The sequence below is a fragment of the Plecotus auritus genome (genome assembly GCF_963455305.1).
Source record: "Plecotus auritus genome assembly, chromosome: 4".
Classification (NCBI taxonomy): Eukaryota; Metazoa; Chordata; class Mammalia; order Chiroptera; family Vespertilionidae; genus Plecotus; species Plecotus auritus.
This window is the reverse complement of record NC_137775.1, coordinates 86,980,739-86,993,663: the sequence shown is the minus strand read 5'-3', so window position 1 is coordinate 86,993,663 and position 12,925 is coordinate 86,980,739. Positions and strand designations below refer to the sequence as shown.

The window sequence follows — 12,925 nt, the reverse complement described above, 5'->3', positions numbered from 1 at the left end:
ATGGAAATAAAGTATTATTTAAACAACAAAAGCATAACAAATTGAGCATTAATATAGATTTACAACCTAATGACACCTGAATCTAGTAAAAAAACTCATAAATAAAAGATTTGTGTATAAAAATTCTGGGCGCTCTCTCTCCCAGGATCACACCCATGTTTTTCTTTCCTCTCAGGCATGCATCTCCTAAACTCTAAGAGACCCAATGAGACCTGCAACCCGGGGAGCAATGGGCAGCGGCAGCTTATCCCGCAAGCCTACCTCCAAGGCCCCTTTTCTCTGACTTTCCAGTGAGTTAAAACAGCCCCACCATGGCTCATTTCTTTCCTATAACATCTGTAGAGAGCCAAAGCAGACCACCTAGGCTCTCTCCTGTTGCTTCTTCTATCCTAAGCCCTGCCTTGTTTCACTGTCTCCAGTTTTAATAAATGTATTCTCAAAACTGAAAAAAATAAATTTTCTGAAGGGACTTTTGATGCCTGTTGCTGAAACGGACACATTGCAAGAAACCACAGTCCAACCCCAATTTACTAACCATTAAATTGCTCTGACTTCATGAAGGAAAGAAGCACACAAAATACCATAGCACCCTCAGTCCTCCATCCTCCTAGCCACATAAGGTGTCTCCAACACCTGGACTCCATGAAAGTAGGATTGCAGTTTTGTGGAGTTCAACTTTAAAAACCATACATCCTTGGTAGGCAGAGAGGGGTGAGTAGAGCCAAATAAAGAGGTTCTTTTTTTTTTTAATCCTCATCCAAGGATATTTTTCCATTGATTTTTAGAAAGAGTGGAAAGGACGGGGAGAGACAGAGAGGGAAAAACATCGATGTGAAAGAGACACATCGATTGGTTGCCTCCTGCATGCACCCTGACCAGGGCTGGGATTGAGCCTACAACCGAGGTACATGCCCTTGACCAGAACCCTGGTCCCCTTCAGTCCACAGGCCGATGCACTGAGCCAAGCCGGCTAGGTTCTTGTAGGAAGACGGGAACCAATGGCTTAGCTTCAGAGTGCTGAGGGTCTATATGACACTCAGGAGCATGGCATGGTCTGCTTAAGGAGGGCAGGCGTAAGTGAGGTATTACCTGACCTCTTATGGAGAGCACCCTGGGCTAGGCAATTTTACTCTCATCCTCACGACCAATTCAGTGTAAATGGACAAAGACCAGAAAAAGATCTTGCACAGGATTATCTGCTGCCCAGAACTCACTGCAATCAGAACAAGAAGATATTGTTTCTAGAGGCCTTTCTGAGCACCTGAAATGGTTTTTATTAAACAGAACCTCTCTTTGTAATGGGATTTTACTTAATTGAACCTTTCTGAACAGAAATTTGGAAAAAAATAGACTTCATTTAGAAAAACATCCTAAATATGAACATCCCAAAGGAAAAACCGGAGGGTGGGGTGTGGAGTGGGGAGTTAAACTCTTAGAAAAGATAGTTACACTTGAATGAGGCCACAGTAATCCCCCCTTCTCCTTGGAGGATACATTCCAAGACCCCCAGTGGATCCTGAAACTACAGATAGCACCAAACCCTAATCCATAAATTCAACTACCAAAGAAATGGAGTCATTTCTTTGGTAGGACATTCTCTACTAATTAGACATATCAGAACAAGTGTCTGATCACTTAAAGAGCAATTTAATGAAATACTTGGTCCTGGACCAGATTCTATACCAGAAAAAAAAAATGTATGTTGTCTATGAAGGCCCTTACTGGACTGACTAAGAATATTAGAATATGGATGGTAAGTTACAATATTATATTCATGTTAAATTTATTTGAGGTTGAAAACTGTACTATTTTTTTAAAGAGAATAACCTTATTGTTTGGAAATACACACTGAAGTTTGTAGGCACAAAGGGCCAGGATATAGTCCAGAAACATTATTTTCTGGATGTACGTATGTGTGCATATACACAAAATACTGTATATTACATGTTATATTATATAATAAATATAATAAACTATTCTGTATTATACATATTTTATAATTTATAAAATCTATTTTTAATATAAAGAGAGCACATAATGCAAAAGGGCAAAATATTAACAATAGGGCGACCTGGGCATAGGTATACAGGTATTCTTTGTACTACTCTTGCAATTTTTCCATAAATTTGAAATTATGTCCAAATAAAAAGATTTTTATTAAAAAGGAGGGGAGGATTGAAGCCTTCCTTCCCCAACTGGGTTGCCAGCAAGGGGTAGTCTCCTTCAAGTCAGGGCAGGCTCTGTCCCCAGGAGGGGGTTCGTTTCAGTCTGATTTTCCCTTGATTTGCTCATTCACACAAATTAGCAAAGGAAAGCAAAATAAGTTACTGTTGTTGTTTATTTTTCACTTTCTCTAATTTCTGATTATAAAAGTAGCATGTGCTTATTTTAGAAAATTTGGGGAAAGGAAAACTAACAAAGAAGAAAAAAAAAGATCCACACATTAATTTCACCAAACTTAAAGAACATCACTGTCATTTTGGCCTATTTTCTTTCAATCTCTATTTTATAGTTTTAAGGGAACTGGGATTATATTATATGAATTGTGTAGTCTGGGTTGTTTTTTCTTTTCTTCAACCTACTATAAAACATTTTCCTATGTCATCAGTCAAAAAATTCATAAAATCTTCAATGTCAATACATTTCATATTACAGATAGGCCATCATTTACTTAAGTCATTTCCTTAAAACTGTCCCTTTGTTTCCAATTTCAACTTATAATGCTTAGTTAAAAGTTTAAAATATTTATTTTATTTATTTTTATTTTTTTAGTATTTCTGGTTAAAATAGATGAATGAAAATGGAATTGCTGGAACAAAAGGTATAAACAGAGTTTTAAGACTCAATACAAAAGGCCAAACCGCTTTTTTAGAAAATTAGGCTAACTTTAAGGGGCAAGAAGGCACCTGACTGGAATTATCAAAATTACAGGTTGAAATCTCATTTTAGGATTTATAGAAAGGGAAATTACTGCCACAGTCTGAAAACTGCCATCTCACCTCAAACAGCTCCTGGGACAACTTCCGTAAGCTATTTCTGGCCTTCAAAAAAGGAAAAACAAATATTCCAGCCTGTGTCAACACACACTTCTACTACTGTGTAGAAGATGGGAGGCCCAGCCTCAAATGATCACCAACATATTAAGCTTTGAGTGTCTGTAATCTAAAAGCCCTTCCTATCCTGATAGAAATGGGATCCTAAAAATATAAGGAGGGGAAAAGTACATGGGCAAAAAGTATAGGGATCTAGAAGCAAGGTTGAGGTTCTAAAAGGCAAGCTTAACACAAGTTGTTTTTCCTTTTCTTAGCAGCCCAGTAGTAAAAAAAAGAAGTGAGGGCTCCACTAGTCCGGAGATGTGGAGTCAGTCCCATCTGTCCTGAACAAACAACCAGCCTGGGTCAAGGATGCAGCCAAACCTCTCTGAACTCAATCTCCTCCCATGTTCAATGACAAGGCTGAACAAAGTCCCTAAACGTCCCTCTCACATCTCTCATTTTGCAACATGCCCCTTTAAATGTGCCAGGGAAGAAAAGGGCAGAGTGGTTATTCTCTCTGAACACAGGGCATCAAATGCTGACCACCTCATTTCTCATAACACATATAAATCAAATAGCACGAGGTGTACAAAAGACATTCCAGAAGTGTTGCATTCCCCACTCCTCCAGACAACAGGGACTAGGGAAAGAGAGGCAAGGAGAAGAAAAGAAAGCTCACCGTGGCCATTGCAGTAGTAGACCCACTTCTCCCGGGTCTGGGTTGGGGCAATAGATTTCTTCAGCCCTGCCTTTTCCACAATGGCGCTGGGATCCTGCCGGGGCCCCTTTTTTAGAGTCCTTGAGCTTTTCCGGATACTGCACACCACTATCACCACAAGCACCAGCAGCAGGAAAAGCACTATCATCCAGGGCAGATGTTCATTGATGTCAAAATGCTTGTGCGGGTTCTGTCTGGGATGACCCCTCTTGATGCCTTTGATGGGCGTGCTGGACTTCTCGCCCCCCATGGCCTCCATGGGTGGCAGCAGCTTCAGGATGTGTCTGTGGTGGGAGCCTTGCTGGTGGTCCTCTACCTGGAGGTTTGGGAGGGTCTTGTTCACACCTTCCTCCCACCTTGTGTTGTTGGGGACTGTCACTTCGTGGATGCCACTCAGTTCCTTTGGTCTAACAGAGGCAGAGGAGTTGAATTCTGTTGAGTTCATGCCTAGAAAAAAAAGAGTAAAGAGGGGGATGAGTTTTTCTATATTTGGGGATCTACATATTCTGTCCTCTTCCTGCTTATCTCCAAACCAAGCAGATAATTAAAGAAGAGATGACCTTTGGAGTTTAAGAATAAGTTATATTGCACATTTTCATAAAGATCTTAAAAGCACCTTTACATGGAAGGTAAAAACGAAGAGTAAGAGCTAAACTCATTTACTTCCTCGTGCCATAACCAAGGACATTCTCAGAGATCCAACATCTGACCTTCACAACAGCTACTCCTGTGCTTCACACCCTGAGCAGACACATATATATATATATTCAGAGCTTTAGTCGACTCTCAACTGTTCTGACTATTCAGAGAACTAGTTCAAATTTAATTCCTTTGTCCTTTAATTCCTTTGTACCTCCTCTCCCAACTTTTGATTATGTCACAATGCAATGGTAAATTTGAGAATATGACTAGGGTACGAAAAGAGCTCAAACTCAAATCCAAGTTTGATCAGTGAAAGGAAGTTTTGGTGAGACAAGTCAGTGAATAAAATAAGGCAGGACTTCCTTAGTACCTTCTATGAGTAGATTTCTCAATCACTGGCCATGGGCATGGCCAGTTTAGTGGATTTCTTTCAGAGAAGCTTCCACAAGTTGTCTCCATTAATGAGTTGTGAAAGCCAGAGATTTGAGTCCCGAGAAATAGGACCTGTCCTGTATCGGACTCTGAGAAAACCTGGTCAGGTCATGTGAGTCCACTTCTTCCTTTCAAAATGGCGGCTATAAGGCCCTCCTCACAGGGTTATCATCAAGGTCAAGTACAATCGCACCTGAATGGGCGCTAGAAAGCACAAGTCAAGTGGGCTATCATATCATCTCAATGAAAATTAAATTCAATCAAAAAGGATTTGAGAATAAAGACTAAATTTTATAGTCTGCCTGAGATTCTAAAGGAATTCTGAGAAAAACAGTGATATTGATGAAGAACATCAAGTTAGAATCATTTGAAAAAAAAACAAAAAACCACACATTATTTTCCAGAAGTGAATGCTACCTAGTTAGCTTCAGTGTGATACACATTTGCTTGTTTCCTGAAGCTTCTAACTTATTTTCCTAAACAAACAACCAGATTTTCTCCTCCTTTGCCCCACCTTTGATCCAATCATATTCATCCCTCCCCTCCACAGGTCATGGTATTTTCTTCCCTTCTCCCTCCTTCTTACCTCTGGCTGTATCCACCCAGGATTGACTCCATGTTGGAAAACTTTTAATCTGAGAGAGACCTTAAATATCTAAATCACTCATTTACTAGTACTTGACGAGTTTGAAACCAAGGCCAAAAGAAGTTCAGTGACATACATAAGGCCACACACTGTCCTTGTTTTACTAGGTTCTTATTTGCTAGCTTGATGTGACCTAGTTTTTAGATATCTGATCCCCCTAAGTGCAACCTTCTGAGTCTAAATGTTTCCAAAAGTCCCAAAAAAGCTAGATTTAATTAGCCACAAATGCAAGCCCCGTCATCAAGGGATATACAAAATGGCGAAACGATCCTTGGCACAAGCCCATTGCCAGTACCTTCACTGGGCTCAAAGCCCTCCTCAAATAAATAACTCAGGAGGTTAATTTACCTTGGGAAACATACGTGGAGGAAGGGACTTCATGAGATTCCATGTGCTCAAGGCGTGAAAAGATGGCTGTGACAGGGGAAGGTGAGGTTGTACTGGAGAAGGTCGGGGGTGTGCCACAGACATTGTCTGCCACCTTGGTGCCTGGCTTGATCACCACCAGGTTCTGAGCCAGACAGTCTGTATATGCTTTGCATTTCATCACACTAGAAGGCACATCAGAGAAGGTACCCCGAGCACACTGCTTACACCGCACATCCTCGGTCTCCGTCCCTTTCTTCCGCACACCCCAGCCCACAGGGCACACCGTATGGGGAGCGCAGGTAGCATTAAACTGGAACATGCCAGGTGGGCAAGTGCATTCTCGGTCAGTCAAGGCAGCACAAGGTAATTTCTCAATCATTGGCCATGGGCATGGCTGGCTACAGTCATGGCATTTCTCTATGCCATTCTCATGCCTGGTAAAGGTCCCCACAGGGCAGCTGCTGCAGACACGCAGGCTTGTGTTGGTACAGTGCTCAGACACATAGGTTCCTGCCGGACACTTGTCGCAGGTTAGCACCTGGCCGGTGGCGCGGTCAACGTGGTGATATTTGCCAATGAGACTTGAGTCCTGTTCTGGCTGAGCAGAGGTGGTGCTAAGGAATCCAAGCTGAAAGAAATAAAAAGGGGAAGGGGGAGGAACAAAAACCAAGAAGGTGTTATAAAGGAACAGAGAATAAAGATGGAACAATCCCACCATCACCATTGTCATTCCTAGTAAAGATCCGACGGGTACAGTATCCTCCTAAAAGTAGGCTACTGCAGAATAGAGAGAGAGAAACAAAGACGCTGATTCCCCCCGCAACCCCCCAGCACCTGACCTACTAGCAGTGAAGCTTGGTTTCCTTGCCTGACCTTTGCCTCAGCTTCCTTTTCTTCCATGTGTAAAATGAAGCTGACAATACCTCTCAATTATAAAAATCAACTGAGAATATGGACATGAAAGCACTCTGTAGCTTATATTAAAAATGCCATATAGCTCTAGCCGGTTTGGCTCAGTGGATAAAGGGTCAGCCTGCAGACCAAAGGGTCCCAGGTTCGATTCTGGCCAAGGACATGTTCCTCAGTTGCAGGCTCCTCCTCGGTTGTAGGCTCCCCCTCGGCCCAGGCCCTGGTCAGGGCATGTGCAGGAGGCAACCAAACGATGTGTTTCTCTCACATCAATATTTCTCTCCCTTTTCCTCTCCCACTCTCTCTCTAAAAATCAATGGGAAAATATCCTCGGGTGAGGATTTAAAATAAATAAATAAATAAATATTAAATAAATAAATAAATAAATACCTAGGGGGTGTGGCTCAGTTCGTTGGAGCATTGTCCCATACACTGAAAGATTGAAGGTTCAAACCCTGGTTGGGGTGCATACAGAAGACAACTGATCAATGTTTCTCACATTGACATCTCTATCTCTCTCTCTCAAATCAATAAAAGCATACCCTCAGGTGAGGATTTAAAAAATGCTATACAGAAGTCAAACATTCTAAAAAAAAAAAAATATGGCAAACATCCTAATGCAAGAAGAAAATAACTTGCTGAATAGTTTATCATCCTTTCCATGATCCAATGTTACCATATCTTGATACCAGGACAAAACAATTGAGAAGTAGGATGGCATATATTCAAACTGCTACTTTCATAGCACCAGATACTCAGAGTTAACCTAGAGACATGACATGGTTTTTTCAAATGTTTCATCTATGCAAAGCTATATGTTTCATTTGCCTGGTTTTGGGTTTTTTGTTTGTTTTACAAAACAGAGTTAGGCCTTTGACATTCTTAATAAGCTTTAATCAGCAGAGTTGATGCTTTTAGATGTACATCCTATTTGTCCAGCCTCTGAAGGCCATGGCCAATAGAGCATGGACCTGCAGCCACATAAGCACCCAAGCACAAAGCTGGCCTCAGCAAGGAATCAATAGACGTTTAAATTTAATTCATAGAAGAGACACTTTACCTAGCTAGACAGAATTTTATACTACCTTCCAGAATGAAAACTTGGGGGAAAGGATATTTGTGATACTAAATCCTGAGGTCCTTTGGCAGGGGTTGGGTAAGTTTAAGAATGTATGTTAAAAAAAAGAGCTTTGCTGCATTAATGAAGAGGGTGCAACAAGAAAGTTTTCACTGTCTTCTACAAATTCTTCAAAATGGAGACAGGTTGCCCAATCAGCATGGCTCAGTGATTGAGTGTCGACCTATGAACCATGAGGTCATGGTTCAATTCCCGGTCAGTACATATGCCAGGGTTGTGAGCTCAACCCCCAGTAGGGGGCATGCAGGAGGCAGCCAATCAATGATTCTCTCTTATTATTGATGTGTCTATCTCTTTCTCCCTTCCTCTCTGAAATCAGTAAAATTATTTTTTTAAGAGAAATTTGATCTAAAAAAAAAAAAAAAAATGGAGAGAGGTTACGTGTCAAGAAAATAATGGCTATCTCAACTACCAGCTATCCAGCAGGGCAAATTCCTTCTAAATTTGCCTCTGTACAGTAACCGAGAGAGTAAAGCAAGAATTTCTTCAAAGTGATCCGAGTTCCTGTTTCCTTAAAACCTTGAAACATAACCCAAGATTCCATCCTCCTCTACCGCAAATTAAACTATTTGAACCAAAAGTATCAACCTTAAAGCCCTTCACTCTGTCCCTGAGCTGTCTCCAGTTAAATGACAATATTGAAAACAAATTTTCAGTTTAAAAGAATATATTCATCTTTTCTTTCATCTGAGACCCCCAAAAAAGGATAGTAGTTGATTTTCTTGATAAGAGACTTAACTTCATCTTGGTCTCTGGAGAAAAGTAACCTGCTTGATAATAAATTCTGTAGTAACATCCCTTTTTACTTCTGGCTTTTCTTTTTTTTCCTCCTTGTTTTTGCAAAATCAGCCCAGCCACCCTCTTCTAAGCATAGCAGATACATCAGACTGAGGAAAGAAAGCTCACTGCTATCTTGTGGATCCCAAGTGCCATCTGCCAAGTACATGAAGACAAATCTTGTCCCAATCTCCCCTACGATAAGGACCCAACCCAAGAGGTTGCAAAAGAGGCTCTGCTCTGTACTTCTCCAAGTTCCTTCCTATCTGGTTTCTAAGTGCAAAAGCCACTGTAGAGAACTGCAGCGTTCGGGAAGTCGGAAAGATGTGAACATGCTTCTAAATTTACGGGGAGGGATGCCACTCCTAGGTTCTGCATTAGTCCCCTGATTACTGAATTACTGGAGGTCCCCCAAGCAGGATACAGAACGCACCTCCAAACCTCACTGCACCCACACGCTTCTCCACTCATTAAGTAGATTTTCCAGTTCTTTGTTCATTTAAAATAACTGATCAAGTTTCTAATTCAACAAAACTCAGGGCTCTTTAAACTGCACCCTAAAGGCGACCATGCTACAAGAGGCAATTCCAGCTCCTACAAATAGAGTGAACAGAAAACATGCCTCACAGCCTCACCTGGGCTGAACACTAGACCTGAACCTTGTGCATAAACCAGGTCCTGTGAAAGTACTGAACAAATATTTCTTGAAGATCTACTATGTGTGTACAAGAACCTTTCAAACTCTATCCCAGGCTTTATGGTATTTACCTTCTAAAGGAAGACAGACGGAAACAACTAATTACATCAGTAATTATATAATTAGATTGAGATTACTGCTGAAAAGGAGAAATAGAGTCCGGTGAGAAGGAGTTTGACAGGCACTTTGTAGCTCAGAGTTACTAGAGAAATGTTTTGGAGTGTTTCTGAAGGATGGAAACAGAACTTAAGAGTCTGAACAGGGGCGTGGAGGGGGATTTGGCAGAGGGAGTCTCCGAGCAGAAGTCTGAAGCAGAGAAGGTCAGCTCAGGAACTAAAAAACTCATGTAGCTCTACCTCCAGATGCAACACAGTGGCCATAGTTACTCGGAGAGGCTCCAAAGGTTGATTCTAATCCAAAATGCAATGAGAAGTCACTGTTTATATTGGAGGTTGGTGACAGAGGCATATAATCACATTTGTGAATTTAAAAAAAAAAGGTATCTGGCTGCAGAGAGGACAGAGAAAGTGGTGTGGGAGGAGTGCAAATGAGAAAACCCACTGAGAAGGTGAAAGCCACGGGGAAGTGGGGGATGACGTGGACTGGGGTGGAAGTCGTGGAAGGAGGAGAAGGCAACAGACATGAGAGATCAGCTGGATGTGGGGAATAGTTACCTATGGAAGGAGAAAGAGGAAAACTTCAATAGTTTCCAAATTGGACTCAAGATCGCACAGTACCGAACACATTTCTCAGGGCTGCCCCTGGGCGTGGAAGGTGAGAGTCGGGGCAAGGACAGGAGGTAGGACTCTAAGTTCTCCACCTCTGCCTCAAACAATGCAGCTCTGACCTACCAATTTGCTAGCGGTTTCCAAGTAAGAATTCATTTGAAGGAAGGTTTACTCCCCCTGCGCTAGAGGAACCTCTAAGAGCTCTTCCAATCCCAAAGTTAACAGTCCATCTGAGCTACAAAGCTGGAGGAACTGTTCCTGGGGCTGAAACCCGGCTGAGAGGAACAGGTGGCAATGTCCCTTTCTCTTAAGAGCCACTGGATAAAAGTTATTTTCCTAAGGCCTCAGCTGAAGACCAGTTATCTAAAACTGGAGCTTTTTCCACTAGCCTGGTGGCAACCCTCTGGTTTCTAAGAAAATTAAAATAACGTAAAAACTATTCCCAAAGGCAATTCAAAGGGTGAAGCAATGGGTAGTGGGGAGGAAGGGGATCAGGTTCAAAAACAATATTAAAGAATGTTCCCTATAAAATGTAAACACAATCTAGGTGATACCAAAAAGCTACTGTTGGGGGAAACACTGGAGTCAGGAGACACAGTCACGGAAAAGGCTGTGGTTCTACCTGGTCAAGAGAGTTAATTCTCTCACTTTACAGAAGCGGAGAGACTACATCAGAGGTTCCCCAAAGCCTCAGGCCTCAAGTGCAGCATCAAAACGACCTGGGAAGCAGCTTTTGCAAAAATTCACAGCCTCAGTCCCATCACCCGAGATCATGTGGGTCTGCAACAGGGCCAGGAATTTGTTTTTAAGCTTTCCAAGTGATTCTGATGTGCAACCAACTTTTGTACCCTTGAACCAAGGGCCGAGCGCTCTGGTTTGAATCTTCTCTGATTCTGAGAAACACTTTGGAAACAGCCCGGTTTCACTGTCAGAGTCCCTCCCTTCTCCTCTTTCCCAACCTGGCCCGTTCCATTGCTTAAATATTATTCTTACTTCATCATTATTTTCATAATAAGCATTCTCATAATAATTCTAACAACTACAAAATGGAATAAAATGTTTAAGTATCTGCTCAAATCCACCCATCCCTAGAGAAACTCACTGTTAAGTTTGGTGCACATCTTTCCAGACCCTTCGTGAGCATTTACACACACACATGCATCCATACTTTAAGTTGGCTGCTTCAGTTTCATCTAAAGGAGACAGGCCATACATAGTGTTCTGTGATTTGATTTTGTTCATCTTCTCATACTGCATTACTGAACACTCTCCATGTCAGAACATACAGACTGCTTCATTCTTTAGAATGATCAAGTTCTCTTCAGCAGTATGCATCTGCCTTCCTTTAGAGGTACTTCCTACTGAAGACACTACATATAGATTGCCTCCTTGTCAGTGTATGCACACATTTTCTATATTCTATATTCCCCTCCTTCACTTCCCACTCCCCACCCATTTCTCTTTTCCCCTTCCCTCCTTCCTTTCTTCCTTCCTTCGTTCCTTCCTTCCTTCTTTCCTTTCTTATGACAAATGACAGCTAAAGCCACGTTGCTCTCAGGCTCTTAAGAACCACTTTGGTTCAGGGACAAAAGAAGGCTCTATACACCCATAACTTAGAACCTTCACTCTTCCTCCTCCCTACTAATATGACTTAGTATTAATATGATATAGAATTAACATTAATACCATATATGTTTTTCAGCCTGTGGGAGGCCCAGATCTAAAGTAGAAAGAATCGCTGGGCAAAGCTTTAGAAGACAGAGACTAAGATCAGTTAGACCTGGTTCTTGTCCAGACCCTGCCCTAAGATCAGTTAGACCTGGTTTTACTTGCTTGTAAAATTAGCAGGTTGGACTAAGTCAACTCCAACCTCCAAGGTGTCGGCGATTGTCAAGTTCCACCTTCTCCATGAAGCCGTGACATTTCCTAGTCACCCAGATCCCAAGCAGATGAGCAAACTTTTCACCCCGTTTCCTGTTTCTGTTTGTCATTTAGGTGCCTAATTACATATTGTCTTGTCATGTTTGCTGATGGCCTCATAAGTGTATGTATTTATCTTCCCATAATGATTACAAGCAGCTCGAGGCCAGGGACAACCACGGAGATGGCATTTCCTCCCTTGCTCAACCACCTCAAAATGAGGATCACCAAAATGATAAAGAAAGCATCCTCTGAGCCAGGGGTCAGCAAACTAAATCCCGCACGCCACTTGTTGTAAGTAAGTTTTATTGGAACCTAGACATTCATTTAGCCATTGCACGTGGCTGCTTTCACTCTACAATGGCAGGGCTGCAGAACTGCAATAGAGACTATATGGCCCGCAAACTCAGAATATTTACTATCTGACCTCTTTAGGAAAAAAGTCTGCTGAGACTTCACTGATCGGTCAAAAGAAATGTCTAAAAATGCAGGGACAGGAGTCTTAGGCTTCTTTTAGAGTCTAGCAATGATACTGAGTTCCTGGCTGCCTTTCTGACACCCACTCTAACTCACACACCACATCTGATATTTTCATACCCTGCTTAAATCTCTCAATGGCTTTCCACATCACATGACTTAGAAAGAAATGCAACATCTTTTACAGAGATAGGACATCCTCTGAAATGCCATCCTTGTCCTCCTCTCCATCAACTTAGGTTTCACTGCCTCCCCTCATTCTGCTTTCCCCTATGTGACTACCATAATTTTGTAGTCAGGAATTTTTCCATTTATGGTATCTTCCCCTCTGAGCCACAAGCTCCAAGAGGACAAGGATAGAGTCTATTTGACATGCTGATGCTACCAAGTACCCAGTTCATGGTATACCGGACAAGTGTTTGTGGACTAAATGAATG

General features: G+C 41.9%; 1 protein-coding gene across 1 annotated transcript in view; it reads right to left on the bottom strand.

The window, feature by feature from the left end:
• The window catches only part of TNFRSF21 (TNF receptor superfamily member 21), a 72,305-nt gene that overhangs the window by 39,797 nt on the left and 19,583 nt on the right, over window positions 1-12,925 (bottom strand). The window contains exons 2-3 of the mRNA XM_080666671.1: window positions 5,822-6,470; window positions 3,715-4,200 (exon numbers count right to left, since the gene is read on the bottom strand). Coding sequence (XP_080522797.1) covers window positions 3,715-4,200; window positions 5,822-6,470 — 1,135 coding nt within the window. The remainder of the gene's footprint in view (window positions 1-3,714; window positions 4,201-5,821; window positions 6,471-12,925) is intronic.